This window comes from Aulostomus chinensis, chromosome 12, assembly GCF_037954235.1.
Source record: "Aulostomus chinensis isolate RoL2024-O1b breed Wild chromosome 12, RoL_Achi_v1.0, whole genome shotgun sequence".
Lineage (NCBI taxonomy): Eukaryota > Metazoa > Chordata > Actinopteri > Syngnathiformes > Aulostomidae > Aulostomus > Aulostomus chinensis.
In genome coordinates, this window is record NC_141331.1 from 9,763,127 (window position 1) to 9,789,878 (window position 26,752).

General features: G+C 43.4%; 3 protein-coding genes across 6 annotated transcripts in view; 2 read left to right on the forward strand and 1 right to left on the reverse strand.

Annotated features, from left to right (window-relative positions):
• Positions 1-11,485, forward strand: part of map3k13 (mitogen-activated protein kinase kinase kinase 13) — a 34,130-nt gene extending 22,645 nt beyond the window's left edge. For all 3 annotated transcript variants that reach the window (XM_086219994.1, XM_086219995.1, XM_086219996.1), the window contains 13 exons: positions 230-939; positions 2,029-2,212; positions 2,290-2,481; positions 4,102-4,260; positions 4,348-4,506; positions 4,680-4,788; positions 4,920-5,029; positions 5,301-5,417; positions 5,878-6,021; positions 6,171-6,915; positions 7,009-7,079; positions 7,259-7,550; positions 8,212-11,485. In XM_086219994.1, coding sequence (XP_086076120.1) covers positions 297-939; positions 2,029-2,212; positions 2,290-2,481; positions 4,102-4,260; positions 4,348-4,506; positions 4,680-4,788; positions 4,920-5,029; positions 5,301-5,417; positions 5,878-6,021; positions 6,171-6,915; positions 7,009-7,079; positions 7,259-7,550; positions 8,212-8,313 — 3,027 coding nt within the window. In that variant the 5' untranslated portion in view covers positions 230-296 and the 3' untranslated portion in view covers positions 8,314-11,485. The remainder of the gene's footprint in view (positions 1-229; positions 940-2,028; positions 2,213-2,289; positions 2,482-4,101; positions 4,261-4,347; positions 4,507-4,679; positions 4,789-4,919; positions 5,030-5,300; positions 5,418-5,877; positions 6,022-6,170; positions 6,916-7,008; positions 7,080-7,258; positions 7,551-8,211) is intronic.
• Positions 11,486-12,316: 831 nt separating this feature from the next.
• Positions 12,317-26,672, forward strand: pfkla (phosphofructokinase, liver a). Its single transcript, XM_086219997.1, has 22 exons — positions 12,317-12,401; positions 13,896-13,969; positions 14,055-14,132; positions 15,566-15,755; positions 15,848-16,013; positions 16,321-16,365; positions 16,441-16,549; positions 16,640-16,735; positions 17,188-17,280; positions 18,320-18,445; positions 18,534-18,598; positions 18,705-18,768; positions 18,869-19,015; positions 19,103-19,173; positions 19,807-19,894; positions 19,990-20,142; positions 20,545-20,709; positions 20,786-20,847; positions 21,329-21,440; positions 21,521-21,620; positions 21,705-21,810; positions 21,884-26,672. The coding sequence occupies exons 1-22, from the start codon at positions 12,317-12,319 to the stop codon at positions 22,029-22,031; spliced, it is 2,343 nt and encodes a 780-aa protein (XP_086076123.1). The 3' UTR covers positions 22,032-26,672.
• Positions 22,142-26,521, reverse strand: LOC147251954 (uncharacterized). 2 transcript variants are annotated; one of them, XM_086219999.1, is made up of 14 exons: positions 26,231-26,521; positions 25,974-26,030; positions 25,520-25,646; positions 25,318-25,404; positions 25,038-25,225; positions 24,911-24,953; positions 24,717-24,828; positions 24,488-24,635; positions 24,320-24,378; positions 23,550-23,809; positions 23,340-23,472; positions 23,225-23,266; positions 23,118-23,142; positions 22,142-23,036 (listed from the first exon to the last, which is right to left on the reverse strand). In XM_086219999.1, the coding sequence occupies exons 1-14, from the start codon at positions 26,286-26,288 to the stop codon at positions 22,909-22,911; spliced, it is 1,467 nt and encodes a 488-aa protein (XP_086076125.1). In that variant the 5' UTR covers positions 26,289-26,521; the 3' UTR covers positions 22,142-22,908. The 2 variants fall into 2 exon arrangements, with proteins under 2 accessions (XP_086076125.1, XP_086076124.1); XM_086219998.1 differs by having other exon boundaries at positions 22,144-23,036; positions 25,318-25,407; positions 26,231-26,518.
• Positions 26,673-26,752: the final 80 nt, after the last annotated feature.

Here is a 26,752-nt window from a genome sequence, read left to right on the forward strand (position 1 = left end):
CCTGCACTTTTTCACTTTATAGTTAAAAATAATCATCATTAATGTAAGCTCCTCCAATCCCAGATCTATGAGAGGAAATGAGAGGATTGCATTTCCCTTCGTGGAGGTAATGAGACCCCATGGCAACAGTTCCTGATAAACAGTTGATGTTGTATTAGAGGATTTAATCTGTTTTTGCTTTTACATTTACTTTATAATCTCTCGTTTGTTCTTTATCTCTTCTCTACAGGTGATTCTCAAAATTCTGTCGAGCCAGTGTGTTAGGACACACCCAGCTAATCACCACTCAGCAGCCCATGCACATGCATGACACCATGGGTAGCTCCCCCGAGGTGCTCTCGTGGACTTCATGCCCCAGTCTGCTGGTGGGCAAATTGAAGGAAGAGCTCAAACTCTCTGTAGTAGGGGACGCCATGAAGAAATCAAACACACCCAACTCCCAACCCCAGCCTCCTCAGGCACCTCCCTCCCATTTACCTCCTCAGATTATTACAGACCTGGCCCCACCGACACACCTGCCAGTTCCCCTGCAGACTCTGCAGCTACCCAGCCAGGATGAGGACTCTGTGCTGGGGGGTACAAGTCCCCCAAACACAGCCTTGAGCGTGGACTCAACGCGGAGTGAGGGTGGCCACTTTGACAACAGTGTGCTCCAGCTACAGGAGCAGGACCATGAGGAAGTCGTGTCACCCACATCCTGTGAGCATGGTGGCTGCGGCAGTGGGATGGAGGAGCAGATGGGAGAAGGGGACTGTCATGTAGACCATGGTGGAGAGGGGAGACAAAGCCACCCACATCACCCTGATGACATCAAGCTGCACTTCCACAGAGCAGGGCCGGGCTCAGGTGGCTTCCTAGAAGGGCTATTTGGTTGTCTTCGGCCGGTTTGGAACATCATCGGGAAGACGTACTCAACGGAATATAAGCTGCAACAGCAAGGTTAGCGTTGGATTTGCTCTACATGTGTGATGTTCTCCAGTGAATCACATTTTTGACCAGAAGTTCCCAGGAATTTGAACGGTTGCCTCTGCCCATTGCTGTCTGTGTTTTGCCTGCTGTCTATTGACTCGTGAAAAAAGGCAAATCAATCCAATGATGTATGAAAGAGTTCTACACTTTGTCATTGTAGTTCACTTTTTTTTTTTTTTGCATTAACAGCTAGTCAAGCTTGTATCTAACCATCGGCCTGTTGCGAATGAGCTTTCCATAGTATAAGAATCATAAACAGAGGGTTTACAGATTTTCTGCAACGTAGTTCATGACCTCATAGTTCCAGGAATTTCAGAAAGTATTACCTCCAGAGATCGGGCTTTTTCAAAGACAGAATAGTGTCTCAGCATCTACTAACTGTTTCCTGTGATTAAAATGAATGTACCTCATCTAAAGGTTTCTACTTCCAGGGGAAATTTCCTGTGGTTGAAAATGTTCTTTAGAGAACCAAGTTTGTTTATAATGCCCTCCCATTTCTCTCTAATGCATTCTGAAGCTGTAATTGAACAGCCGCCCATGGCTCCTGGCTCTTCTGGGTGAAGCTGTACTGCTGTCAGTTTGATTTGAACTCATGGTAAAGGTAGACTCACCTTGCTGCAGGGCTTCCCGCACACACACTGGACACGCAGGTCAGGATACTAGTGGGGTCAGACAGAATTGGGCTGGGTCTTGTGTTGGTCAGCTAATGTTTACGATTAGCATGCTAGAGATTTTAGCAGCATAACCTTGCTTCTACACTGGTTTTGTAACTCCATAATGAGGATGGAATTGCATTTGATTCCCTGTTTGAATGCAGGGCATCGATAGCATTTTTTCTCAAAAGCATTTTTGTTATAGTAAGGAAGCTGAACAGAGGCTTAGAATAAACAGATTACAGTTTTTAATGTTTCTTTTCCCCTCAAGATGTATTTTCTCTTATTTAAAGGGCAAACCTGAAAGCAGTTTAAACCAATGGTAAAGGTCAAAATAGGACGAGACAAATCTAATAACCCTGAAAAACTAACACCGTGTGGCTGTGACTATTTTATCTGCTTCCAGACATGTGGGAGGTTCCGTTTGAGGAAATCTCTGAGCTGCAGTGGCTGGGGAGCGGCGCTCAGGGAGCCGTCTTTTTGGGTAAATTCCGCTCTGAGGAGGTTGCTATCAAGAAGGTGCGTGAGCAGAAGGAGACGGACATCAAGCACCTACGAAAACTCAAGCATCCTAATATCATCAGCTTCAAGTGAGTCTGCAACCGTTACCAGGTGCAACATCTCAATGTGTGCTAGTGCTGAGTTGTCTGTGTTTTATCCAACCTAGGGGTGTGTGCACTCAGGCGCCTTGTTACTGCATCATCATGGAGTACTGCGCTCAAGGTCAGCTGTACGAGGTGCTGAGGGCGGGAAGGAAAGTGACCCCCAGGCTGTTGGTGGACTGGGCCTCGGGCATCGCCAGCGGCATGAACTACCTACACCTTCACAAGATCATCCACAGAGATCTCAAGTCTCCAAAGTGAGTCACCTGAGGAGCTGGTAGTGTCAGACAAGTTCATATTTTTTTGGAGTCTTTCTCTAAATTACCTTTTATTTAGCTGTCAAACCTTTTTGGTAGGACTGAAACATCAACAACCGTTTAATCACTTTTAATGTATGGTGGCCCTGAGGGGTCACCACACTACAGTTTAAAGCAGTGTGTGCAAATAGAATAAATAAATAAAGAAAAAAAACACGTGAATAACATATGACTGCCAGCTATCAGAAAAGAAGCTGCAAATTGACACAACATACAGTACGACAACAAAACATCGCGGAGGGCTCATTTTGGAACACCACTGGGGGAGAAGCAATGTAAGAGACTTATAAATGAACTCTGGTTACAAAAAGTATTGTATTAAGTTGAGCTGATATTGTTGTTGTGCTCTTGGGGCCACCATACAAAACAATCATGAAGGGGAATTCTATGAGTAATACAGTAATTGTGCCTGATTAGAACTGGAAATAGAAGCAAATACGATGAAAATACATCTGGGCGTGAGTCAGATCAAAGTAGTTATTTCTTGCTCATGTTCTCCACTTTAAGGCAGCAGCCCATGTGGGATGTGCTCACGTTCTTATAGCTGATCTGTAAAGCTTGGGAAAATGGCTCAGCTGCCTGGTTTAAGATGTCTTAGCCGTCAGCAGCAACAATTCAGCCTTTCAGCTCAGAATAGTCTGACATTAACTCAAATGCCATACTGGGAATTAATAAATGCTAGTCGCCTTCATAGGAGAGCAGAAAAACAGTATCCTGTCTTAGCCTGCACGTCCGCTTTGGTTCCGTGCATGCTGGTCTGCATGCCGCTGTGTCTCCAATCAATATTATCATGCTGCAGCCGTGCCAAACAGCATATTAGTCAGCAGAAAGATAGCAGGCTGAATGAGCTGGAAAGGTCAGCCTCATTTACTTAATGGGATGATTCACATGCAAAATTGTGCCTTTGTAACAGTGGAGTCTTTGAATCTTGAGATTTAATTTCAAATTAGATTAAGAACCCTTTAAAACGAGTGGAATGTTGCAGGAAAAACCTGGTGCGTGCTCATGAATGTGACTGGTGATGAGCTTTAACATGACATCAAGAGAATTACCATGCAGTTGGTAAAGAATTAATGTATTTAATATATAATAACAATATTTATTGTACTCATGTATTTTAGAAGAATAACTGTCACTTCAAAATTTCTATATTATTATGTGTATTATTGAATCTGCGTTTTGGACAAAGTAGTGGGAACCTGTCAAACAATCATAGCAGTATTTTCAAGGTACACCGCCTCTCGCCCAGTGTCAGCTGGGATAGGCTATTATTTAAATTCTAACCAATACTACTAGTACTACAAGTGCTCTCATTAATGCTGAGACTAATACTATTACTAACACTTCTACTACTATTATTGATATGAAAAATACTACTGTTTCTGTTATTATTACTAACATACTGTTACTGCTACTACTAATAAAGACTGTAATACCACAAAAAAAAAAAAAACCTGAAATGGTGGTGTTTTCTGTAACAGTTGTTGAACCAATGACGTGTTACTGGTATGTTTTCTCACTGAAGGTTCTTGCCCTTACTTCTCTTTTTTTTCCTCCTAGTGTTCTGGTCACCCACAATGACTCAGTGAAAATCTCTGACTTCGGAACATCCAAAGAGCTCAGTGACAAAAGTACAAAGATGTCCTTCGCTGGCACGGTGGCCTGGATGGCTCCGGAAGTGATAAGAAACGAGCCAGTGTCTGAAAAAGTGGACATCTGGTGAGCTTTTACATGCTGCAAGTTTAAACTGATTTAAAGTCATGTGTTGGTGTTCCTGTGTTGAGGCTCTTTACTTGTGTGCTGCAGGTCGTTCGGAGTTGTGTTATGGGAACTGCTGACCGGAGAGATTCCATACAAAGATGTGGACTCCTCAGCAATTATTTGGGGTGTCGGCAGCAACAGTCTTCACCTCCCTGTCCCCTCCACGTGCCCGGATGGTTTCAAAATCCTTATGAAACAAACATGGTGAGTGTGTATTGATTGAATATATGATATATAAAAACTGCATTTTCATTGCACCTGATCCTCTGTTGAAGCGTCGCTACTAAATAAACTGAGTGCTGTAGGCGGATGTAAAAAACGCACAATACAGAACTGCTCTAATGATATTTCCTCTCCTCGCTTGTCATTAATACCAGGCAAGGCAAGCCCAGAAATAGACCTTCTTTCCGTCAGATCCTCCTACACCTCGACATCGCCTCTGCTGATGTACTGGGAGCCCCTCAGGAGACCTACTTCAAGTCTCAGGTCTGCCCTACAACTGAAGAATGCTGCACTTAAAAGAAGCGTACTACGCAAGCCTTTGATGGATTTCTCAGCCGTATCATTGATGGTAGAGTGGATTGTCAGCATTTTAACTTTGTTTATTCACATTACAGGCAGAATGGAGGGAGGAAGTGAAGAAACATTTTGAGAAGATCAAAAGTGAAGGCACTTGTATCCACAGGCTGGATGAAGAACTGATCAGACGCAGGCGGGATGAACTCCGGTGTGTGAACAAAGACAGAAAGATAAAACTCAAACCCAATGAGTACCTGAGAATGATGGCATGCATGCTTTCAGACAAATGAATGGGAAAAAAATGAATGAATAGCTGCAGAATACCTTAGTGAGATGCACCATTTAATTTCAGATGCATCTGACATGTTGTGATGGACAACTGACCACTAGTTCACTTCTGTTTGCCCTCGACTATAATGTTACCTAAGGATGTTGTTGTTGTTGTTGTTGTTGTTTTTTACATTTTCACAACTTTTCAGGCATGCTCTTGATATCCGGGAGCACTATGAGAGGAAGCTGGAGAGAGCCAATAACCTCTACATGGAGCTCAGTGCCATCATGCTGCAGCTGGAGGTTCGTGAGAAAGAGCTCATGAAGTGAGTAAATATCCTTCAAATATTTGCTGTCCTCATCGCTTGTTGTCAAAGGCATTTCTAGCTGTTATGATGGCTAGTTGGCATGTCTGATAGTAGTTTTGAAGTATTGCTTCAGCAGAATATTTTTTCTTCTTCTGGTCAAACTCAATCTATTCTCAGACCTTTGCTCAAATTGCAGCCAAAGCTGCCTCTCTTTATTTAGGTGTGACTCAAATAAATGCAGCAAATTTCTCCTCCCTCCGTTTGTTGCCAAAAATCTCGACCTATTTTTTTTTTTTCCGCTCTGCAGATTGCCTTCCTCTTCTGAACAATTGCTGTGTTTGCTGGCTTGCGTGTTTAGCATAAAATCAACCGTTGTCCTATTTGTTGTCCTGCATTAAAACTAAGATAATCTGCACTGAGCTCCCAAACATGCAGATAGATTTCAATGTCATTTGATGCCAAACTATTTCTGCCATAGAAGAGAGCAGGCAGTGGAGAAGAAATATCCTGGGACCTACAAGCGCCACCTGGTCCGACCCATCGTCAGGGCCAATGCTGTAGAAAAGCTCATCAAGAAGAAAGGAAGCATTTCCCATAAAGCTGGGATGCCTCCCACTAAAAGGTTCGGCCCTCAACTGTACAGATTTCTATAGATGTAAAAAGGAATTCAAACATGAACAGCCATGTATGTCACTGTGAAAACCAGAACGTTCTTATCAAGTGTCATTTGAAGATTTTGATAACTTCATCTTCTGTATCTTTTTCTTCCAGGCCTGACCTGCTTCGTTCTGAGGGCATCCCCAGTGTTGACCCTCTCCCCTCCCCCTCGCCACTATCTGCTAGCCCAAAGGTCTCCACACCTCCTGGCAAAGCGCGCTACCGAAGCAAGCCCCGTCATCGCCGTGCCAACAGCAAAGGAAGCCACAGTGAGTTTCTCGGAGTACTGAAACCCGCTCTAGGGGCACCAGAAGACACCCAGTCACTCCACGAGCCGCCATTCCACCACCATCACCACCATCCACCAACTGAGGGACCCTTACTCCCCTTGAAGGGCCGGGAGGAGGCCGTTGTTAACTGTGCCAATAACCTTCGCTACTTTGGCCCCGCTGCTGCCCTTCGTAGCCCCCAGACTGATCACCTGCAGCGTCACGTTTCAGGCTCCAGCCCGGACCTCATTTCTACAGCAGTGGATGCAGACACACGTCAGCGGACGTCATCCACCACCTCTAATCCAGTCCCAGGGGCTGGTTCTCTGTGTCCCTGCTGTCAGGCTCACCCCCTCCCTGGATGCCTACATTGTCAGGTGACCCCTCCTGCATCCAGCCACCCAGAGCTGCCCCGCTATTCGCTGCTCAACACTCAAGAAGGCCCTCAGTCTTCTTTAGGGGCTCCCGGCAGAGATGCAGGTTCAGATGGAGAGGCCGCGAAGAAGGCTGAGTCTCAAGAACAGGAAGCATCTCAAAACTCACACACCCTTCCCACTGCACTGCCCCGCACCCTCAGACCTCTTAGGAAGGTAAAGGTGTTAGTCTGTCAGATCTGTTTTGGGTGCATGTGAAGGAGATGGGGGATGATGAGGGATTAATGGTGATAATTGCTGCTCGTACAGGGTGGAGATGAGTCATCTGAAGAGGAGGAGGGGGAGGTAGATAGTGAAGTGGAGTTTCCAAGGAGACAGAGGTAAATTGCAGTTGTTCACTTCCCTCTATCGTACTGTTAAAGTTTTTCATCATGTGGTGTAGCAAAAGAAAATAATTGACCAATCACCATACTTTTTCAAAAATAATTGATATTTTAACACTTTAAGGCAAGTAGAAGTATTTGGTCACATGTTTGATACCTCCTCCGCTCCTTTAAAGGCCTCATCGCTGTATGAGCAGCTTCCAGTCTTACTCCACCTTCAGCTCAGAGAACATGTCTGTGTCTGATGGAGAGGAGGGGAACACCAGCGATCACTCCCACAGCGGACCACTGGAGAGGCTAAGCGCCAGTCAGGAGGAGCACCTGGACGAGCTGCTTTCTCACACTCCGGACATCCCCATCGACATCTCCACCCAGTCAGATGGCCTGTCTGATAAGGAGTGCGCTGTCCGCAGGGTCAAGACTCAGATCTCCTTGGGCAAACTGTGCTCTGACGAACACAGCTACGAGGTTCGTAATGTCATTCACCACCAAAACATCCATGATTTTGTTTACAGAGAGATTCCACAGCACCGCAGTAAAATTATTTATAGACCTGTGGATGCAGTGCTTTGAGTTCACGCCATCTTGGGTACCTGAAGAGATGTAAATTTTAGCCTCCTTGGCTCTTCCCTAGCATGTCCACAGAGTTCGACTCTAGTTTTTGTGTCGTGACCAGGATGGGAGTGAGGATTACAGGGTGGTTGTAATAGTTGTCAGTTGGTGCATCATGATATGCTGTAGAGGGTAAACCTCAGTTCTCAACATCCGGGAGCTTGCAACAGATTCTGGTGCTGGTGGGTTTCGCCCCCATGCTAACACATCCAACTCCCATGCCATGGTTGTAAGTCCAGTGCGGACTCAGAGGCCCAAGAAATTTTACCTTGGATTATTGCTGAAAATGAACTGGGTGGCAAAGATGAGGGAACAAGACGTTCAACGATGCAAATTTATTCCTGGGTTTTCTTCCTCACTCCTATACACCAAATGTAGATTTGGTGGCACGTTTCATGTCTTCAGTTCTGAGAAGGTTGCGTGAGAAGGGGCTCATGTTGCATGTCATTCCTCTCTCATCCCATGTTTACTGCTGCGCTCTGACTGTTGTCTGTGCCCTACTTTTTTATCTCCTCAGAATCCTCTCCAGTTTGGGGACTCAGACTGTGATTCATCAGAAGCGGAGTGTTCTGATGCCACGATTAGAAACAACAAAGTCGGGGCTCCTTCCTCGTGGTGAATCCACCCCAGGGATCTGCTCTGTTTTTGCCTGGAGGCCAAAGTGTCCCACTCTGCCTTGCAGAAAATACAGCAATAAGAGGACAACAGTGTAAACAAAGCTCCTTATAGCAATCTCTCCCAGACCCTCCCCCCTACCCTTCCCTCCATAAGCCTCCCCTCATGTTCAGCACAGCATCCAGGCAGCCCATGGCAGGGAATCCCATGTGAATGATAATGTACAGTAGATAGTGTAACATTCATAATTTATTTTTGTCTGAGTTTTGAAGGAATAATTCAGGAGACTTGTAAATTCTCTGACCCAAACAGAGAGAGAAAGGCTATAATAAGACCCACTTTGAAACTGAGCATGGGCTTACTGTGTGTTAGAGAGACTCTAAGTGGAGGAAGATGCAGATGATGAGAAGCGGTTGGGAGTTATCACTTCGTTTGTTGATCCCTCAGGTGAGCCAGACTTGGAGCATCACTACAAGCCTTCATCTGGCTGCAGTCGCTTTCTTCATTTTATCAATTTAGACTGGGAAAAAAAACAAAACCCAGTCAGCAAGCACTCTCTTATTAGATATGACCAACCTGCCCCCCACCCCCTCGTGACTCCGCCTCCCCTTCTTCCACCCAGCCTCCACCATGGTGGGTGCAGAACAGGGAGCTCATGAACACCAGCATGAACAACCTGCCTCGTTACTGGACTCCCTCCCTGATTCCACCATGTGTCTAGTCACCAGATCCCTCGCTGAACTGTCCCAGCATGCCTGCGCAGCTGCAAGCTAGCAGAGTGATGGAGACGAAGATTTAGCTGATGGAACAAAAACGAAAACAACAACAACAAAAAAAACCATTATTAAATAAAAAAGGGACTCTTTCTCTGGGAGCCAGCTCATCCTTCTCTCCAAGATGCACCAACATCATTGTCATCATCAATCAGGTGTCATGACCAGTGTTGTGGGAGGCATTGGTATATGTAGACACAAAGCTCTTTCCTCTCCATTAGACATTACAAGTCTCATCTCAGGATTGTTCAAGGCCTGTGAGGAACTGGACTGGACCAATTATTGTACGTGAGAATGTTCTTTTTGGTGGCACATAAGTATGGACCGTGCAGGAGTATTCAGAGGTCTTCTGGAGGCCTTGACCTTCAACCCTTTATCGCTGTAGATATCTAGTTGCGCTCCAGGTGCAGTATCCCCTTTCTTAAAGTCACAAGGTGCAGCATCTCACACATACCATTTTCTAGCAGGGTAATTTATACTGTCCACTGTTGCTATGTGGCATGTGTACATGTCCAAAAAAGAAAAAGAAAAAAAAAAGAAGAAGAAGCTAATTGTCTCCTTTGCTGTTGTGTATAAAACAGCAATAAGAGAGGAGGTTGCTCGCTCAGGATCCGGAGCGTCTAGCTGGCTAGACACAGCAGTAACTGGTGGCTAGTGGAGCCCAAAAAACAGATTCTATTTTCTTAAATTGTCCCATTTTCTAGAGTTTGATGCTCAGGTTTTATGTTGCCGATGGAGAACAGGAGCAATATATCATTAGCCACAAGATGGCGACAGTTAGAGTAACTTCTTGTGTTATGTAAATGCTCCTCTTTTTCTTTTTCTTTTTTCTCAAACCCAAGGTAATTTATAAGATGTTACCCCCCATGACCACACAGGTCAGAGAATCCCAGCAATATTACCTTTTTTGTCTCATCGTCTTTGAAAAGGGGTACTGCATCTGTGAGAGCGCTACATTAGCCCCTCCCCCCCTTTTTTTTTTGTTATGTTTTGAGTGTGTCTTGATGATTTTCCGATTGAAAGAAAAAAAAAAAACAGCCAGGGTTGAATTACAACAAAACAAACGATAATGATGTCAAGATGTCAGCTCAAGTGTATGCAGACGGCTGAGATTCTAAGTAAGGAATATAAGCCAGAGACAAGGCCACAGAGCAAGAAGCTGCTCTTGGTTTTCAACAACCTCATCTCAGTGTTAGCTGCGCCTGTATATAATCATCCGTAAATGTAATGTGACCTGTTTTTTTGTCCTCTCTTCTCTTGATCTGACCAGCTGACTGGTTTAAAAAAAAAAAAAAAAAAAAGAAGAAGCAGGAAATACTTCAATTACATCAGTATTGAACACTGCAGGAGGGTGCGCGTGCATGTGTGTGTGTGTGTGTGTGTGCGTGTGTGTGTGAGATGTAAACCAAGTAGCACAAGGTGAATATAAACCTTTAGCTTGAAAGTGTTGGAAAAGTTTGGTACAGAAAACAGCTGCTGCCTTTGCTTGAGTCAACCTTCTTCACTCTGTTTACGTTGGTGTGGAATAACCTTTGTGTGTGGTAATGACTGGGTAATCCGATCAAGCTGTTAATATTGTCTTTATGGAATACATCCTGTGAAGTATGATTGTTGTCAAGTTTGTAATTTAATTTTGATTCTTATGTTGTTGTTTTTTTTTCTTTGTAGCTGGCCTACATGATTATTAACTTAATTTATTATGAATGACTGGTGAACTGTAGTGTTCCTTTATAATTTCAGGCAGCTGTAGAAATGTCATGATCTATGATTTCTCCTGGAAAAAACAAACAAAAAGTATTATTTAAAGGAAGCACAATGAATTGGACAGGAGAAGAGGACAGTATTTATTTCTTTTTTTTTTTTTTTTTTTTAGTTTGGTAGAGCAGAAGCATCGTCACATCTTCGACCCTAAGGGGGACCATGCATCAATAAGATCATCGTTGCAGATGAGTTATTGTATTTGCAGTCAGTACTTATCAACATAAAGTTTTCCAAACGCTTGCTTATTTCTACATATCTCTTCTGTTTTTGACCAAAAGCCAGCCAGCCAGTCCGTGGACTTTAAAAACACAGGGTTAATGAGACGCTAGGCCTGAAGGCACATGTGATGCAGAGTTCTCCACTTCTGCGCCGATCCCTTCTTCTTATTTTTAATCAAAAATACTCACATCTGAATTTCTGTGAAATTTTCTCTAACTGTGGACATCATGTTGCCTCATCCCACGTAGCAAGCATCACTTTCTTTGTTACTCTTTCATCTCTCCTTCCTGTTGAATGGCATTACGATCAACCAATCCTGTCGGTTTCCTGTATTTTCCTGTGTACAGTGCAACGGGTATCTGGGAGAATAAAATCCGAGCAAGCAACTGCATGGAATAAATGCTGACGTACTGTACCCAACAACGTAGTTCGTCTCTTCTGTGACTAAGATACAAATCTACCTATAAGAAACATTCACTAATGGAGTCGGGGACTACAATCACCGAGTCCCCCAGAGTTCATAAGAACACAACACAGCCATTTTACAGGTTTTTTTTTTTTATCATTTTCACGTGATTCGATCATACAGCACAAATTTACACCAGATTTATAACGCGATCTGTGAGAATGCAAATCTGTTTATTTAGGTGCATGCACAACATCGACTCCTTCATTTTTAAAAGATAAAAACTGCACACATCTGGTCGTGGACAGCAAAGTTCAAATATCTTAGAGCAACGAATGAATTTCTTAGTTTTTATTCAAAACTAGAAGACTTGTATTTCTATATTTCTACGGATGAGCATTGCTCCTACTTTAAACATAGACAGCTCTCGGTATTAATAGGAGTTTAGCTGTATTGTTGGACTGCTGCCGCTTTGATGACCTCACCTGTAGAAATGAGTCCGCGGCCTACGTGCTACGAGACGGTGTTTGGATGTGCGCTGCCGTCCGGGGGGCGGGCTTTGTGTAAAGGAGGTTACAACAGAAGGGGCGGGGCGTGCCGGGCGCTTCGAGATGTTAAAACAATCTATCCCCGGGTTCCTCCAACTCCCGAAGACTCGGGGCGGGGCGAGGCGGAGTCAAACCCCGAGGAAGTGTTTCTGTTGGCGGGCGGGCTGAGCGACCTCCAACCTGCTGCCACCGACAAGGAAGCTGTGGACCTACGACGTGAGAGGACCTTCTGTCTTCTACTTACCGGACCTTTAAAAATAGTTTTTGGTAGTTTCGCGGTTGTGAGTTACAAGGAGCAAAATGTCCTCGATGGACCTGGAGAAACTGAAGATGACGGGGGCAGGTCGCGCTATGGCGGTGCTCACCAGCGGAGGAGATGCACAAGGTGACTGAAAACAGCTAAACTGCCTTTAGTTTGTCCGATAATTCGTAGCATTCAAGTGTATGAGTGAGCTGACTCTCTACGGTCAAAGCTAACACACGCAGACCACAACACCAGCGGGTCTGTTCAACTGTCAGACTTGTCAAACTGTTTTGAGCTTCGCCTGATGGGTCAAAGGTCAATGACACTTGGATCCGAGTCCGGGCCGACTGTAAAATATTTACTTTTTTTACAAATTGCTCAACACAGACGACGTCACACATGGCAGTAAATTACAAAAATCTTGATGAAACAATTCAGTAATAATGATACTAATTTAAAAACTAAAAGCCAATGAAAACCAAAGGAGGGTGTGTTCGTGTTGAGGAGATTACACCTTTGTTCAGTATGAAGTAATCAAGTTGATTTCCTCAGGAAGGATGATGAGGCAACAGCCTGACACTCTGTTATTCAGTGTTTGCATCATTTCTGATGGGAAAAATAACTTTCACTGCTGGTATTCCACCTTCAGCGTCATCAAGGGCTCCCACTGGCCCTCATTTTGCAGTTCCGATCAGATTCCAACACACAACTATCAATACGATACTGATATGATACTGGAGGTCTTTTTTTCTTGATCATTTCCACTGCTGTTGTTGGTATTGTTATGCTGAAGTTAAACCACGCAGCATTTGTTATTAAAATGACAGAAAATATATACTCCAATGCATTCATTTCTCTAGATTCCGTACAGGTTCTGGGATCTGTCACTAATATCTCTCAGCACCTGATTCGGATATTCCTGGTCTGATATCCCGTCTCTCTCTCTCTCTCTCTCTCTCTCTTTGGTTGTGTGTTGTAAATCTTTGCAAACACAATATGATTGGGCTTGAAGCAAAATATTGACATGAAATATTGTCATTCTGTTGATTTTTTTCCTTTACATTTGATAGTATAACAACTGTGCAGTTGCTATATATATATATATATATATATATATATATATATATATATATATATATATATATATATATAATTGCTGCAGAGGTATTTTTGTCAGCCAGTTCAGAGTTTAGCATCACCACGTGTTCCCTCAACCTATTAGTTTCAGGTTCCAAGTTAACTTGTGTGATGAACGAACTACAACGCGTGACTTCAGCGTCACCACAACCAACTTAGCGCCTCTTCTCCTCGAGGGGTGATGACTTTTACGGTCACCTCCAGCAACTTGTTAGCAAGCACTTGGAAGACGCGTCAGCAGTTCTAAATTGAGTGCAGTGGGTGTTTCCACGCGACATTTGCATATCTATGGTATTTATTTCAACTATATTAGTTTGATTTTTAAAAAGGATGTGCAACGCGTTAGGCTTCAGAACCTTCTGTTTCCATCTATGACGGGTTCATCGCAACTGCTACTAATAACACTTATGCAACGCTGACATTTTCAGAGACGCTGTCACACTGTGAAAACTCCTACTTGCGGATCTGAACCCACGTGTTTCTTTGTGCTTGACTCAGGGATGAACGCTGCCGTCCGAGCTGTGACCAGAATGGGCATCTACGTGGGGGCCAAGGTCTACCTCATTTACGAGGTAAACAAGACCCAACATTTCAGTCTGAAACCCTGCTTGACTCGGATCACGTGATGAACGGGATTCTGGACTGACTTTCTTTCAGGGCTATCAGGGCCTGGTGGATGGAGGCGATAACATCAAACTGGCCCACTGGCACAGTGTGACCAACATCATCCAGCTGGTAGGCTCAGCGATGTGCTGTCGATGTCATTATTTACACCTGAGCTCTTCCCAGTGAGACACGTCCCACTGGCTTTTGTTTAGCTGTTATACACGTTTACAGTGTTTTGCATTATTAGCAAACACTCAAAATATATCAGTCACAGCGTGACAACACGAGAGGTTTCAGATCGATTCTGGAAGGAAAGTAGTCGGACTCGCCTCTGTTGCATGTAAACAGGATTATGAGAAAAAAAATTCTACAAGACACTTGTGAAAACGTCTTCATCGAAATATTTAGATTGACGTCGGATTATTGACGTCTTTGTAAACACAGTCGGTATCAGTGAATTGTGCTGTGATGATTCTCTCTGGTCTGAAGTCATTCTCCCTTTCTCTTTCTTGTTTCTGGTTTTAATAGGAGTTTTGTTATTTGGTCCATCTCATCTCTTCTCTCGCTGCCTGTCTAGTAGTGGGTATTACCTGGTAAGGGGTCCTGCTGCTGCATGTGCTTTAGTTGTCATCGTTAGAGTTGATGAACCAGCAAGTTGCACGAGAACCTCAACGTTCCCGCTCTCTGTTTTGCACAAAATAACTTGAAATTATGTAGAAAATATGTAATGCAAGTTGATGTTTTTAGACGCAGTGTGTACAGTAGAAGCTAGCAGCAACGGCCACTTGCTAACGATGTCACAGAGTTCACGTCTGGGTACTTTGAGCTGTCAGATAAGGGATTCTCTCCTCTCAGGCTGCACAGCAGCACAAAAGCATCTGGGAGCTAACTGGAGCCGTTTTGCCATCATTTATGACTTCAGCTCACATGCATTATGTGGACTTTGAGCTTAATGAACAGCTCAGTAAGATAATCCCCCTAAATTTCCCAAACAATTCTATTTTTGCTTCAGCATAAAGAGAAGCCTCAGCTCTCTGCAACCTCCAGACAGCAACCGCTTAAACACTTAACCTCTAGTTAAAATAACAAGCACAGCATTATCATACAGTATGTCACGAAAATGCACAGCATGTATTTATCGAATGGATATTGTCTTTACAAAAAAGTTTATAACTTTTAGCACCGCGGACAACTCACATAACCCCTGTAAGTTACTGTGACAACCCGTCTGCATGTATACACGGTAATAAAGTACTATCAAGGCAGGTTTGCATTACAACCCTCATACCTGGAAAGCATTTGTGGTTGCCATGGAGACTCGTTCCAGTCAACGACAGGGTCCATGCTGCAGTGGGGGGGGGGGGGGGGGGGTAGCCTGGCCCAAGTCCCTTAAGTCAATCAAATTTTTAGTCTTGTTGATCTCACAACTCCGTCTGACTGCTGCTGCGGTTTGGTGTCTGTAGTTCGTGATGCGCGTGGGACGACATTACGATACAATCTGTAACTTCCATCACAAGACGCGGAGTGAGATTCTGACCTGTTACATGACGTCTCTGGTGCAGGGTGGGACTGTGATAGGCAGCGCTCGGTGCAAAACCTTCACAACCCGTGACGGCCGGCTGGCTGCTGCCTTTAACCTGGTGAAAAGAGGCATCACCAACCTGTGCGTGTGTGGCGGAGACGGTAGCCTCACCGGAGCCAACATCTTTCGCAACGAGTGGAGTAACCTGCTGGAGGAGCTGGTACAGAAAGGCAAGACCCTCCACCAAAAACTCCACTTTGGTTTGTATGGCATCTATTTAGAGTACTCAGCGCTCAGCGGATGTTATCTCCGCCACTTTCAGGGAGGATCACAGACACGCTGGCCAAGCAGCACGACCATCTCAACATCGTGGGGCTTGTGGGCTCCATAGATAACGACTTCTGCGGTACCGATATGACCATCGGAGCCGACTCTGCACTGCACCGCATCATGGAGATCATTGATGCCATCATGACTACTGCTCAAAGGTTCGATGGAGCTTTAAAACACGTAGATGAACAGGAGAGGATGCCTCTGACACTGGTATACATGCAATGCAGAACTTCTTCCCAGGCGGCTCAGTCCTCTCTGACCGATATTGCACACAGGAAATGAACATAACAGCTTGTGAATTCAAACACCAGGTTTTGTCAAGCATGCTGGCACAGTCGTTATCATCTTGCCCAGACTTGCTCTTTCACATTCCACACGCTGCTGCACTGCATCACTAACTATCTGAAAAGGGTGCTGAATGTTGACCTGAGTTCCTGAGGATGTGTTGTTTACCTCCTACAGCCACCAGCGCACCTTTGTTCTGGAGGTCATGGGGCGCCACTGCGGGTAAGTCAGGCCTGCACTGCCTTGCTTCTCTGAACATTGCTGCTGAATAACACAGAACTCAAACCATGACTCCAGATATCTGGCTCTGGTGTCAGCGCTGGCATCCGGAGCAGACTGGCTCTTTATTCCAGAGGCCCCTCCGAAGGAAGGCTGGGAGGACCGTATGTGCGATCGTCTAGAGGGGGTAAAGTTCGTTAGCACACCTGTGTCAAGGACAAATGAAGACATGCTGATGACAACGCTGATTTATTGGCTGTTATCTGTTTGATTCCAGAGCCGTTTGAAAGGTTCCAGGCTCAACATTATCATCGTTGCAGAAGGAGCTATTGACAGAAACGGCGAGCCCATCTCTACAACTTACATTAAAGATGTAAGTTTGAGGATTTCATTGCGCTACCTGGCAGGGCAGCTGGTTGATGTATCTTGAAATCACCTGAGAAATCAGCGTGCTGTGTGTTTCAGGTGCTCAACACAGAGGAGCGACTGTGCGTTGATATGAAACAATCCTAGCCCAATAGTAGATTCTGAAGAGGTTAGCGTAGCTGCTGCTATCGCATCTCCATCAGTTTGTTTGTCAGTTTGCCCCTTTTACTTTCAGTAAAACAAACCATGTGACACGTCAGGTTATTGATTCCCGTTTGGGTGTTGAAATCTTACTCTTATTTTCTACCCTTTAACCAGGTTGAAGTGGTAGAAAGTAGCAGTTCAGAGCGTAAACAGCAAAGCACTGGTCATTTTTTTCATGAGAACTTGTGCTGAATACATTCCAGGGATACAATATTGTTTGTTGGTAAATGACAAACCTGCACTGTGTCTCTGAAGCTGGTGGTGAAGAGGCTGGGATACGACACCAGAGTAACCGTACTCGGCCACGTCCAGCGAGGAGGAACTCCCTCGGCCTTCGACAGGATACTGGTGAGTTGCTGCTTCAACTACACGTGGCGTGTTTGAACGTGAAGAACGTAAATCGATATCACTAAAACATTTATCACCGTGAGGCTTGGTTGTGATATTTGATGGTTCTATATGTATTTTACTGGCTCTGAAAAACACGCCAAGCGTCACTCCTCACAAGATATTTTTAACCAAAATTTGGACATGTTTGTCTCCTCTGACGTAATTTAACTGGCTTGGTGAAAAGTTCTCTAAAATTTTCATGTTTTTAGCTGCATTTCTCACTAAATCTGGTCATTATGGCTCAGCAACACGAGATGGTAACAGACAAACTCAAGGCTTCAAAGTGCTTGTCCATAAAAGACCTCTAACAATTTCTGGATTAGTCAGCTGAAAGCCAATTATTTTGATAACTGATTCATCATTAAAGGCTTTTTCAAGCATTTCCAGGCAGAGTGTCTTAGTTTGTGACTCTTGGATCGACAAAAGAAGCAATTTGAACATTTTTGAAAGTTTCAGCACTTTTTTTTGTTTAGACTTAACAAATGATCACTTTTTTGGACAATAATTGTCAGATTATTGTCCGATGACATCAGTAGTTACTTGAATCCTTTGATCACAAGCCAGTGGGTGACGGTGCATCCTTCCCTCACACCAGTGATTCTACTACATACACTCTGTTCTGCAGCTGACCGCCTCTGTACGTATTTTGCAAAAATGTTTGAGCAAAATCAAAAGAATTTGTTTGAATTCAAAGTGCAGGTTACATAGAAGAAGAACGGGCATTCTGTCAAAGAGCCGCCGCTCTCGCAGTTAGAAGTCAGCATAGCAGAGATCAGCATGATGTAAGCTGTTTTTTTAAGGTGAAGTAGTTGCATAATGTAGCTTTAATCCATCCTTTAATTTCAGCTTTTCTAAAACAATTTCATCTCTTTGAAATGTTCATGATGCTGCAGAATAACCAAACACGTAATGTGCTCTCTGGGAGGGATTATGGAGTGTATTGTGACTGATGTAATTTGCAATTCATGACGATGGAGTTTCTGGTTTGTGTGTTCAGAGTACGAAGCTAGGCGTGGAGGCGGTTGTTGCCCTGATGGAGGCGTCTCCCGACTCCCAGGCCTGCGTCATCGGCCTGTCGGGTAACCAGGCTGTTCGTCTGCCTCTCATGGAGGGTGTAGACATGGTGAGCTGCTCTTCTCTCTCATGTGTTTGGACAAACTCATAAACAATGGCAGGTTGATGTGTTTATTCACAGCACAAATCTTTTTCAGACCAAATTGGTGCAGACAGCCATGAATGAGAAGAGGTTTGAGGAGGCTGTCAAACTGCGTGGAGGGTGAGATCAATATACTCATGATGTCTGAAAACTTACCTTTGTTAATTCTCTCCATTATTTGTTTTTTTTTCTTTGCAACCTGCTAAAACTAATGATTTTCTTGCAGGAGTTTTGAGAACAACTGGAATATCTACAAGCTTCTTGCCTTCCAGAAGCCGGCCCAGTCTCAGGTGAGTCTCCGGCTAACACACACACACACACATAAGTTATCACAGTCAAATCACGTTAATCTGGAATGTGATCAGTTATAGCTGACTCATTTTCCCTCAGAGCAATTTCTCCATGGCCATTCTGAATGTGGGAGCTCCGGCAGCAGGGATGAACGCAGCTGTGAGGTCCGCTGTTAGATTAGCGCTCGCTCACGGACACAAGGTCTACGGCGTGCAAAACGGCTTTCAGGGGCTTGCCAACGAAGATGTGAGCACGTCTACATCTGCTAATTAACTACGCTGTTTTGTTTTGTTTTGTTTTTCCAAGCATAAAATGACTTCTGTGTGTTTGCAGGTGTTTGAGATGGAATGGCACAAGGTGGCGGGATGGACGGGCCAGGGTGGCTCACTACTGGGAACAAAACGGTGAGGGACAGAACCCCCCCCCTTCAATGACGGGGATTGTAAAGCACTTTTACCAGACTCTGAAATTTGTTCTGCTTATTACTTCTGTTGGATTGTTAAGTTTTCCCCTTCAGAATGATATAAGTGCAACTTTGGACACTAAAAGACAGCTTTCACATGAAGCTATTGACAGTTAATCTGTGCTCGCCAGAGGTGAAAGGCGTACGAGTGTGAGTGGGAACCAGTTCAGTTTCCTGTAGAGCAGCACATTTCATTCCACAGTCAATTTTTTTTTAAGCGAAAAGTATTTATGCTTTTATTTTAATGAGATTTACTGACATAAATATGCCGATCAGTTAGAATGTAACATTGGGTATCGTTATACGTCGTCCAACACATCTGGAGATAGTGCTACTAGTTTAAGCACTCAAGTATTGAAGTATTCTTAGTAATAGACTAACTTAATGTCAGGACCCTAATGCAAATTGCATACTGAATGATGATTGGCTACAGTGGTTGTGATGTCATGTATCATACTGTTAGATATAAATCTTCAACTCTGCTGAGAAACTTTCTATTTTGTGCAACCTAAGGTTGAAAACGTCCTTTTGGTGTCACACTTTCCTCCATTTTTTTTTGTGTCATGTCCTTCAGAACCCTTCCGAGCAAATGCATGGAGAAGGTTGTGGACACCATCAGCAAGTTCAACATCTCAGCTCTGCTTGTAGTTGGAGGCTTTGAGGTAAAACGTGAAAGCCTTTTAAAGAGCACTGATTAATGAACTCGTTACAGCGCCTGTGTTCTATCACGGTGGTCTTCTCATTTCCTCTCCTAAAGGCTTACCGAGGTGTACTGGAGCTGTTCGAAGCCCGGGGTCGCTACGATGAGCTCTGCATCCCCATGTGTGTTATTCCTGCAACCATCAGCAACAACGTCCCAGGAACTGACTTCAGCCTGGGAGCCGACACCGCTGTCAACGCCGCCATGGAGGTAACGCTTAGCAGCTTGTGGATTAACCCAGCGACTTTGATGTCTCAACGTTTGGATGAAGAGAGAACCAAGTCAGAATATATCCCATCTCATTACCGGCTGCTGTAGTACTGCTACTTTGAACTCTATACTTCAAATGGGGCTTCAGTTATCTGTATGCTCTTGAGAGGCTACAGCTACATCATCACGCCAGGAGAAAGCACATGAATGTGACATCCGCAGTTAAAAAAAAACAACAAAACAAAACACTAGTTGTGAGCAACAGCTAATTTTTTTTCTTCCCAGCTGCCTTTTTTACTGTTTGAGCCTCAAAAGACACACTTACTGCCCCGGAGAAGGTTAATTAATTAACCCCCATGACTTTTCACCCTGCCTTCAGTTTCAGTTTCCTCATTTTTTCAGGGTTGTGACAAGATTAAGCAGTCTGCCACCGGGACTAAGAGACGTGTGTTCGTGGTTGAGACTATGGGGGGGTACTGTGGCTATCTGGCGACTTGCACTGGTATAGCTGTGGGTGCTGACGCAGCCTACATCTTTGAAGACCCCTTCAACATTCATGACCTGAAGGTAATGATGAAAGAGCAGTTGCCGTTTCTCTTTTATGTTCTGCAGGTTTGTGTTTTATTGTCCGACTTTCCCACAGACCAACGTGGAGCATTTAACTGAGAAAATGAAGAAAGACATCCAGCGAGGGCTCGTTCTCAGGTACATAAGGTCTTAACAGGGCTTCTGTTCCTGTTTGAACTGATACCAGTACCTGGAATCCTGTATCCATACTTTCTTGGTAGTTAGCATGCAGGTAAATAATCAGCGTGCCAGAGCGTCCCTGTCGATTCAAGTGAGTTAAAATGCTTAACTAATGTCAATCAACACAATGGAAAAGGCTAACTGGTCAACTGCTTGAAAGGCAGCATGTTCACAGCTCATCTATTGTACACTTTACTTCAAGATCTACTCTGATATTAAAAGAATTTGCCTCAAATTTGATGGATCAGTACTTGGTACGCTAATACTAATACATACACTAAGACATTGGGTTGGGCTGATGAAAAGCGATGTCTGTGCACCTTTGAGTCCAGATTTTTACTTCTCACTGTAATTAAGAACAAGTTAGCGGATTGTACGTGTCAATGAGTTTAAAGTGGAAAACAGTTTTCTCTCTGGGTCAAATTCGTTGTGTTAACAGGAATGAAAAATGCCATGAACACTACACTACAGACTTCATCCATCGGCTGTACTCATCGGAGGGGAAGGGCATTTTTGACTGCCGAGTCAATGTGCTGGGACACCTTCAGCAGGTATGACCCAGCACGCGCGGTGGTCCCCTAACAGTGGCCGGTGAGTGACAACACTGAGGTGTGACTGTCTGCTGTTCCAGGGAGGGGTGCCTTCTCCCTTTGATAGGAACTTTGGCACAAAGATGGGCGTGAAAGCCATCCAGTGGATTTCTGAGAGGATGACTGAAAACTTCAGACAAGGTCGCTGCATAAAGTCACTGCTGGAATGATCTGAAACTTGATGTCAAACAACAACACAACGATTCTACTCTTCTACCTCATTAGGCCGAGTGTTCGCCAACTCACCAGACACGGCGTGTGTCCTCGGCCTCAACAGGAAAGTCGTGTCATTCAAACCTGTCACCGACCTGAAGGCCGACACCGATTTTGAGTAAGCAGTACCAAAATGTTACGGTCAGAGCAAGTGATGACAGTGTGGCAGCATGTACGCCTCTGTTTTACAGGCACCGGATGCCAAAGGTGCAGTGGTGGTTAAACCTGCGGCCGATGCTGAAAATGTTGGCCAAGTACCAAACCAGCTTCTGTGAATACGTCCCAGGAGAGATCGAACACGTGACTCGACGATTTCTCAGCATCGACTCAGGGTTCTAAGGCATCCTACACTCAAAGTCTTTGTACTTAAAAAAACCAAACATCCTTATCCACCCATCCTTCACATTTCACACGTACGTTCCGAATATTTTTAATTCAGTTGTGAACACAATGGAAGGCTGTCAACACTGCAATTGATGTCCGTCTTTTGTTTCTGTAAGAATTCACAAGTATTATTTATTGAATCATTCCAAGTCTGGGCAGACTTTATTATCTCTGTGCCAAAGTGCAAGGAAAGCCTTGTCAAATCACTGCTATAAAGACAATCAATCATAGAACCAGGAGCTGAAATGTAACGATGCAACAGAAACTCTTAAATTAAGAGCTCACAAAATCTCATTGGGGACATTCTGACTTCAGCGAGTAATCAACCAGAAATGGTGGCATATGTCAGTGTTGCAACATGCTTGTCTTACTAGCTGTCAAACTGTGTAGCAGCTGAATTTTTACAGAAAATGTGTCTTGTATTTTTACACTCTACGACTGATGAAACACTGCCTGTATATAGTTTGTGAACTGAACAGTATATTTGTCTTTGTTCAGTTGTGTGACCAGTTTACCATCTTAATGCACTTACAATTGGAAATGTTCCATAAAACAGAGATTTTTTTTTAATACTTAAAAAAAAAAAAAGCTGAAGTTTCCCTAAAACTTGGATATATGGTCACTGTAGTGGGAATAAATGATGACTTTAGACAAAAGAGCCACTATTTCCTGAACACTAACTACCAACGTGTTCTGAGAAATGACATCTGGCAAATCTACGTTTAGGAAGGTTAACATGGAAAATTTTTCATCTCACTCGTGCAAACTTATCAGGAGATTAAATGAACATCTCACACAAACCAAATGTTTCATCATTTTCCCCTCAAAACTCCTAAAAGTTAAATGAAAATGGAAATTCATCGTTGGTGTTTGTTTTATCTGTCGTCTGAGGGCTCTGTGAGGGGAAGGCGAACTGGAAGTCTTCACTTTGCTCCGTTTGGTTGAACAGGAAGTCGGGACCTGAAAAAAAAATGTTGTGCACACTTGTAGTTCACAGCAGATTACAGAAGTTACCAAAAAATGTGTAGGTTTGATATTTACCACTTGATTTTGAGTCCATGGGTTTCTGAAAGGAGAAAGAAAAGATTGTTACTGTTGTTTTGGTTGATAATGTGAAGAAAAGACTGATGACAAGACACATGCTATACCTTCTCAGTGAAGAAAGAGCTGGGGAACGGGAAAGACGACTCCTGTAAAGAAAAGTAGGCGTTATGTTCAAACCTGATGATCAGTTTTCCATTTGGTCAGATTCAGACTCCTAACCTCGTCCTGTGATGCGATATCAAACCCAAAACCAGAGAATCCTGGGGTGCTCTGATTAGAGTTCAGTGAGAACAGGAACGCTGGAGACTTGGTATCCGAGGCCTCTTGACGTGCAGGACTACTTGGACTAAAACTGAACACAAGGACACACACAGTCGTAGCTATCTTGACAGGCATTCACGGTGTTTGACAACAATGACAAAACCTTACTTAAACTGGAACATTGGGGTCGCAGGCGCAGCTTTCCCTGTTGCTAGGGACGACTGAAGGTAACTTCCTGGAGATGGTGACTGAGATAAAGCAGCGAGTCCCTCGTTGTCTTCATTGCTACTGATCTGCTCTTCCTCTGAAGCCACTCTTTCTTCCAAAGCCGATCTTTCCTCTGAAGCTGCTCTTTGCTCTGAAGCTGCACTTTCCTCAGCGTCTTCCACTTCTGCATCCTTCACATCTGGGATGTGGGACAGCTTCTCCTATGTAAAAAGCACTGTAATTATAAAGCCCTTTACACTGTTGATCTGGAAATATTTAAATGACATTTACAGTGTTTTTCTGTTACATCATGTAGAAATATCCCTCCCAAAAATATACTTATGTTTAAGAGAACACCTCAACCAGAGAGCCGATATCTCTCCTGATGCAATATGATGCCATGGAAGCACTTGAGAGACTAAAGACCCAAGCCAAACCAAATTAAACATTTCTGAAAAAGCCAGTTTTCACACTGTTAAAAATGTGAGGTCTGAGGTCCACGATACCATGTTAATTGTTACATAATCCTCCAGACAGGCAAGCATGGCACCAATCACATCAGTGATGCCATGAGAGCTTTAACTGACAGGCAATTTGCCTCAGTGGTTTTATACTGAACTCAATAAGCCTGAACCTAAAGAACTGCTTTACTCTAGAAAGGATCCCAGCAGTCGCAATATTCGATGCTTAATATAATATGACACACTGGCACTGTTTGGTTCTGACTAGACCTGGTTTACTGGTCCACTTTCCTGGTCCTGCTCCTCAGTGTGCATCTCATCACTTTGATCTAAAGAAATAAACATTTGTTGAAGTCTGAAGATCCAAGCATTCAAAATGATGGCATCTGGGTTTTTTTTGGTAGAGCAGAAATGCGCTTGGGACTTTGCTGTACTTGCCCTCTAACTGCTGAGACGACCACACATGTTGCTCTTTACTTGTGTCTTCAGAAGCCGCGCTGCACATGGGAGCGTCCTGGACCTGGTTTTCCTCGTGAATGTCTTCAGTATTTTCCTCTACAGCTGTTTCTTCATCACTCTCACAGATCTGTTCAGGTTTATAACAGCTGCAATTTATTGTAGGATTACTTTTTAGCAAAGTTAATAATGAAAGACATACCACTAATACCTTTGTCTGGTTGAGATTAAGTGAGGAGAGGCCAATCGCAGAATCAAACTCAGTCTCCATCTGAGGATCTAATTCTACCTCTGGTTCTGCTGCAGGCTGCTGTCCAGATACACTACAACAGAGAAAACTGAGCTTGGCTGGCGCTGAAGGATCATTCCTCTTATTTTATCTGTAAGATTCATAATGCAAGATACCTGTCTGGTACTTTCTCTGAGGAAGATGAATTGGTGCTTAGATCTGGCCAAACAGACATGAAATTAACAGCTGTAAATCACTTCTGCTTTCCAAGAGCAGGCCGTGGCGATGTACAACATTTAATACCAGTGAGACGGTCCAGTATCTTCTGTTTCACTGTTATTTGCTCATCACAAGCCTTGATCCTACGCTCGATCTCATCAATTTCAGCCTCCAGCTTGATGAGCTTTTGAGCCAGATCATTTTTGTAGCTATAGTCTTTATGCAGCTGCAATGTCTTCGTGTAGCTTGCAATCCTTTCTTCATAGACTTCCCTTGTTGGGTTACAAAAAAGACAGCTTTGCTTATTATTGCACACAATATAATGGATAGAATGTAATTTATACCAAAACCTGACTGGGCCTACAGATCGTGGTTGTTGCTGGCTCCTGTGTTCTCTAGTTGTACTTTCAGATTCTGCTCGTACTCCAGAAGCAGCCTGAAAGTTGCTTTCCTACTAAAATGATAAATGATGAGAGGAAATATGTGAATATTCAAATTTGTAAAATCGAATTATGAGTCACTTTTGACCTGGACTTTTTAAAATACTTTTATGTATGCAGTCATACCTGTCTGCAGTTGTCTTGTGAATTTTCACCGTGCTCTGCTTCTCTCTGATTTTCTCATCCAGTTTCCTGAGACTTGTCCGGGTGGTTTGAATCCAAGTCCTTCTCTCTGCGATGGCAGCTTCCAAAACTGTTGACACACGAGAAACTTGAGGCACAAGCAAAACTATACATTAACATATTCACATACCTTCATAATCTGACTTTTCCTTGCAAAACACTTATTTGAGTAAATGCAATGGACCAACACAATATAAATCGATAAAATATAAATTATTCTTAATCCATCTTTACTAAATCTTCTATGAAACTAGGAAGTGAATTCCTATGTCTTGCCCAAAGAACAGTTCAAGAAACGCTGGTTTGTTTTTCAGGTAGAGCAATTCTTAAATACAATTGTCTCGTTTTACATAGTGACAAAGCTCGCTCCATACAAAGACAATAAATATATAGTTACCCTGAATTTGTTGGACGACGTCATTGCTTCTTTGACAAAGTTCGCGATTTTGAATAGCTGTTAAAGAAAAATAGACCAAAAACCAATTTTTAAAAACAGTATCTACAAATCCATCCTGTAAAATCACTTCAATTCAAACAGACAATTCAAAGTTAGCCTGACGTCCTCTAGATGCTAGCTAAAGGCTAGCCTATGCTACAATTTAAGCAAACATTGAGCGTCAACAAAATTATGTAGACTGAACTTTCTCAACTTACAGAACTGCAACAGTAGACTGTCGATTTTGTTTAACGTCGATGAAACTTGTTCACTCATTGTAAACCATCAAATTAGAGGCCTGAACGCAGTTACGGGACAAGCCGATGGACTTGACCCACATCCGGGTGATGCTAACTGATTTGTCACGAGCCTGCTGGCTAGGTAATATGGTAATGTGTGGTAAGACACATTTGTTGCTCAGAATTATTCACAAATATAAATATACCATGTGAAAATGTGAATATCACATTCAAATAACGGCCTTACTATTGTTTTTCCCCCCTCTTTTCTGGCCTTAAGCGATTAAGTTCATCTAACATATCCCCCCCCCCCCTAAATTTATTTAACTGTAGCAGCTAGTTTATTATGCAAGGGACCGTTAATAAATTATTAAAAAATTCAAAATTATAATTTACCATAGAGACAACATGCCACTATATGTAAAAAAAAAAAAAAAAAAAAATCATGAAAAAATCTCCCACGTGGCTTTTTTGGATTAATAATGTAATTATCTTACAAAT

Coding starts and splice junctions, on each gene's coding strand:
- pfkla (XM_086219997.1), top strand. CDS start 12,317: ATGTCCTCGATGGACCTGGAGAAACTGAAGATGACGGGGGCAGGTCGC. Junction 14,133..15,565: donor TGACCAACATCATCCAGCTG/GTAGGCTCAGCG, acceptor TCTCTGGTGCAG/GGTGGGACTGTGATAGGCAG. Junction 20,710..20,785: donor TCAACATTCATGACCTGAAG/GTAATGATGAAA, acceptor ACTTTCCCACAG/ACCAACGTGGAGCATTTAAC.
- LOC147251954 (XM_086219998.1), bottom strand. CDS start 26,288: ATGAGTGAACAAGTTTCATCGACGTTAAACAAAATCGACAGTCTACTG. Junction 26,031..26,230: donor CAGTCTACTGTTGCAGTTCT/GTAAGTTGAGAA, acceptor TTTCTTTAACAG/CTATTCAAAATCGCGAACTT. Junction 24,379..24,487: donor GTCGTCTCAGCAGTTAGAGG/GCAAGTACAGCA, acceptor TTATTTCTTTAG/ATCAAAGTGATGAGATGCAC.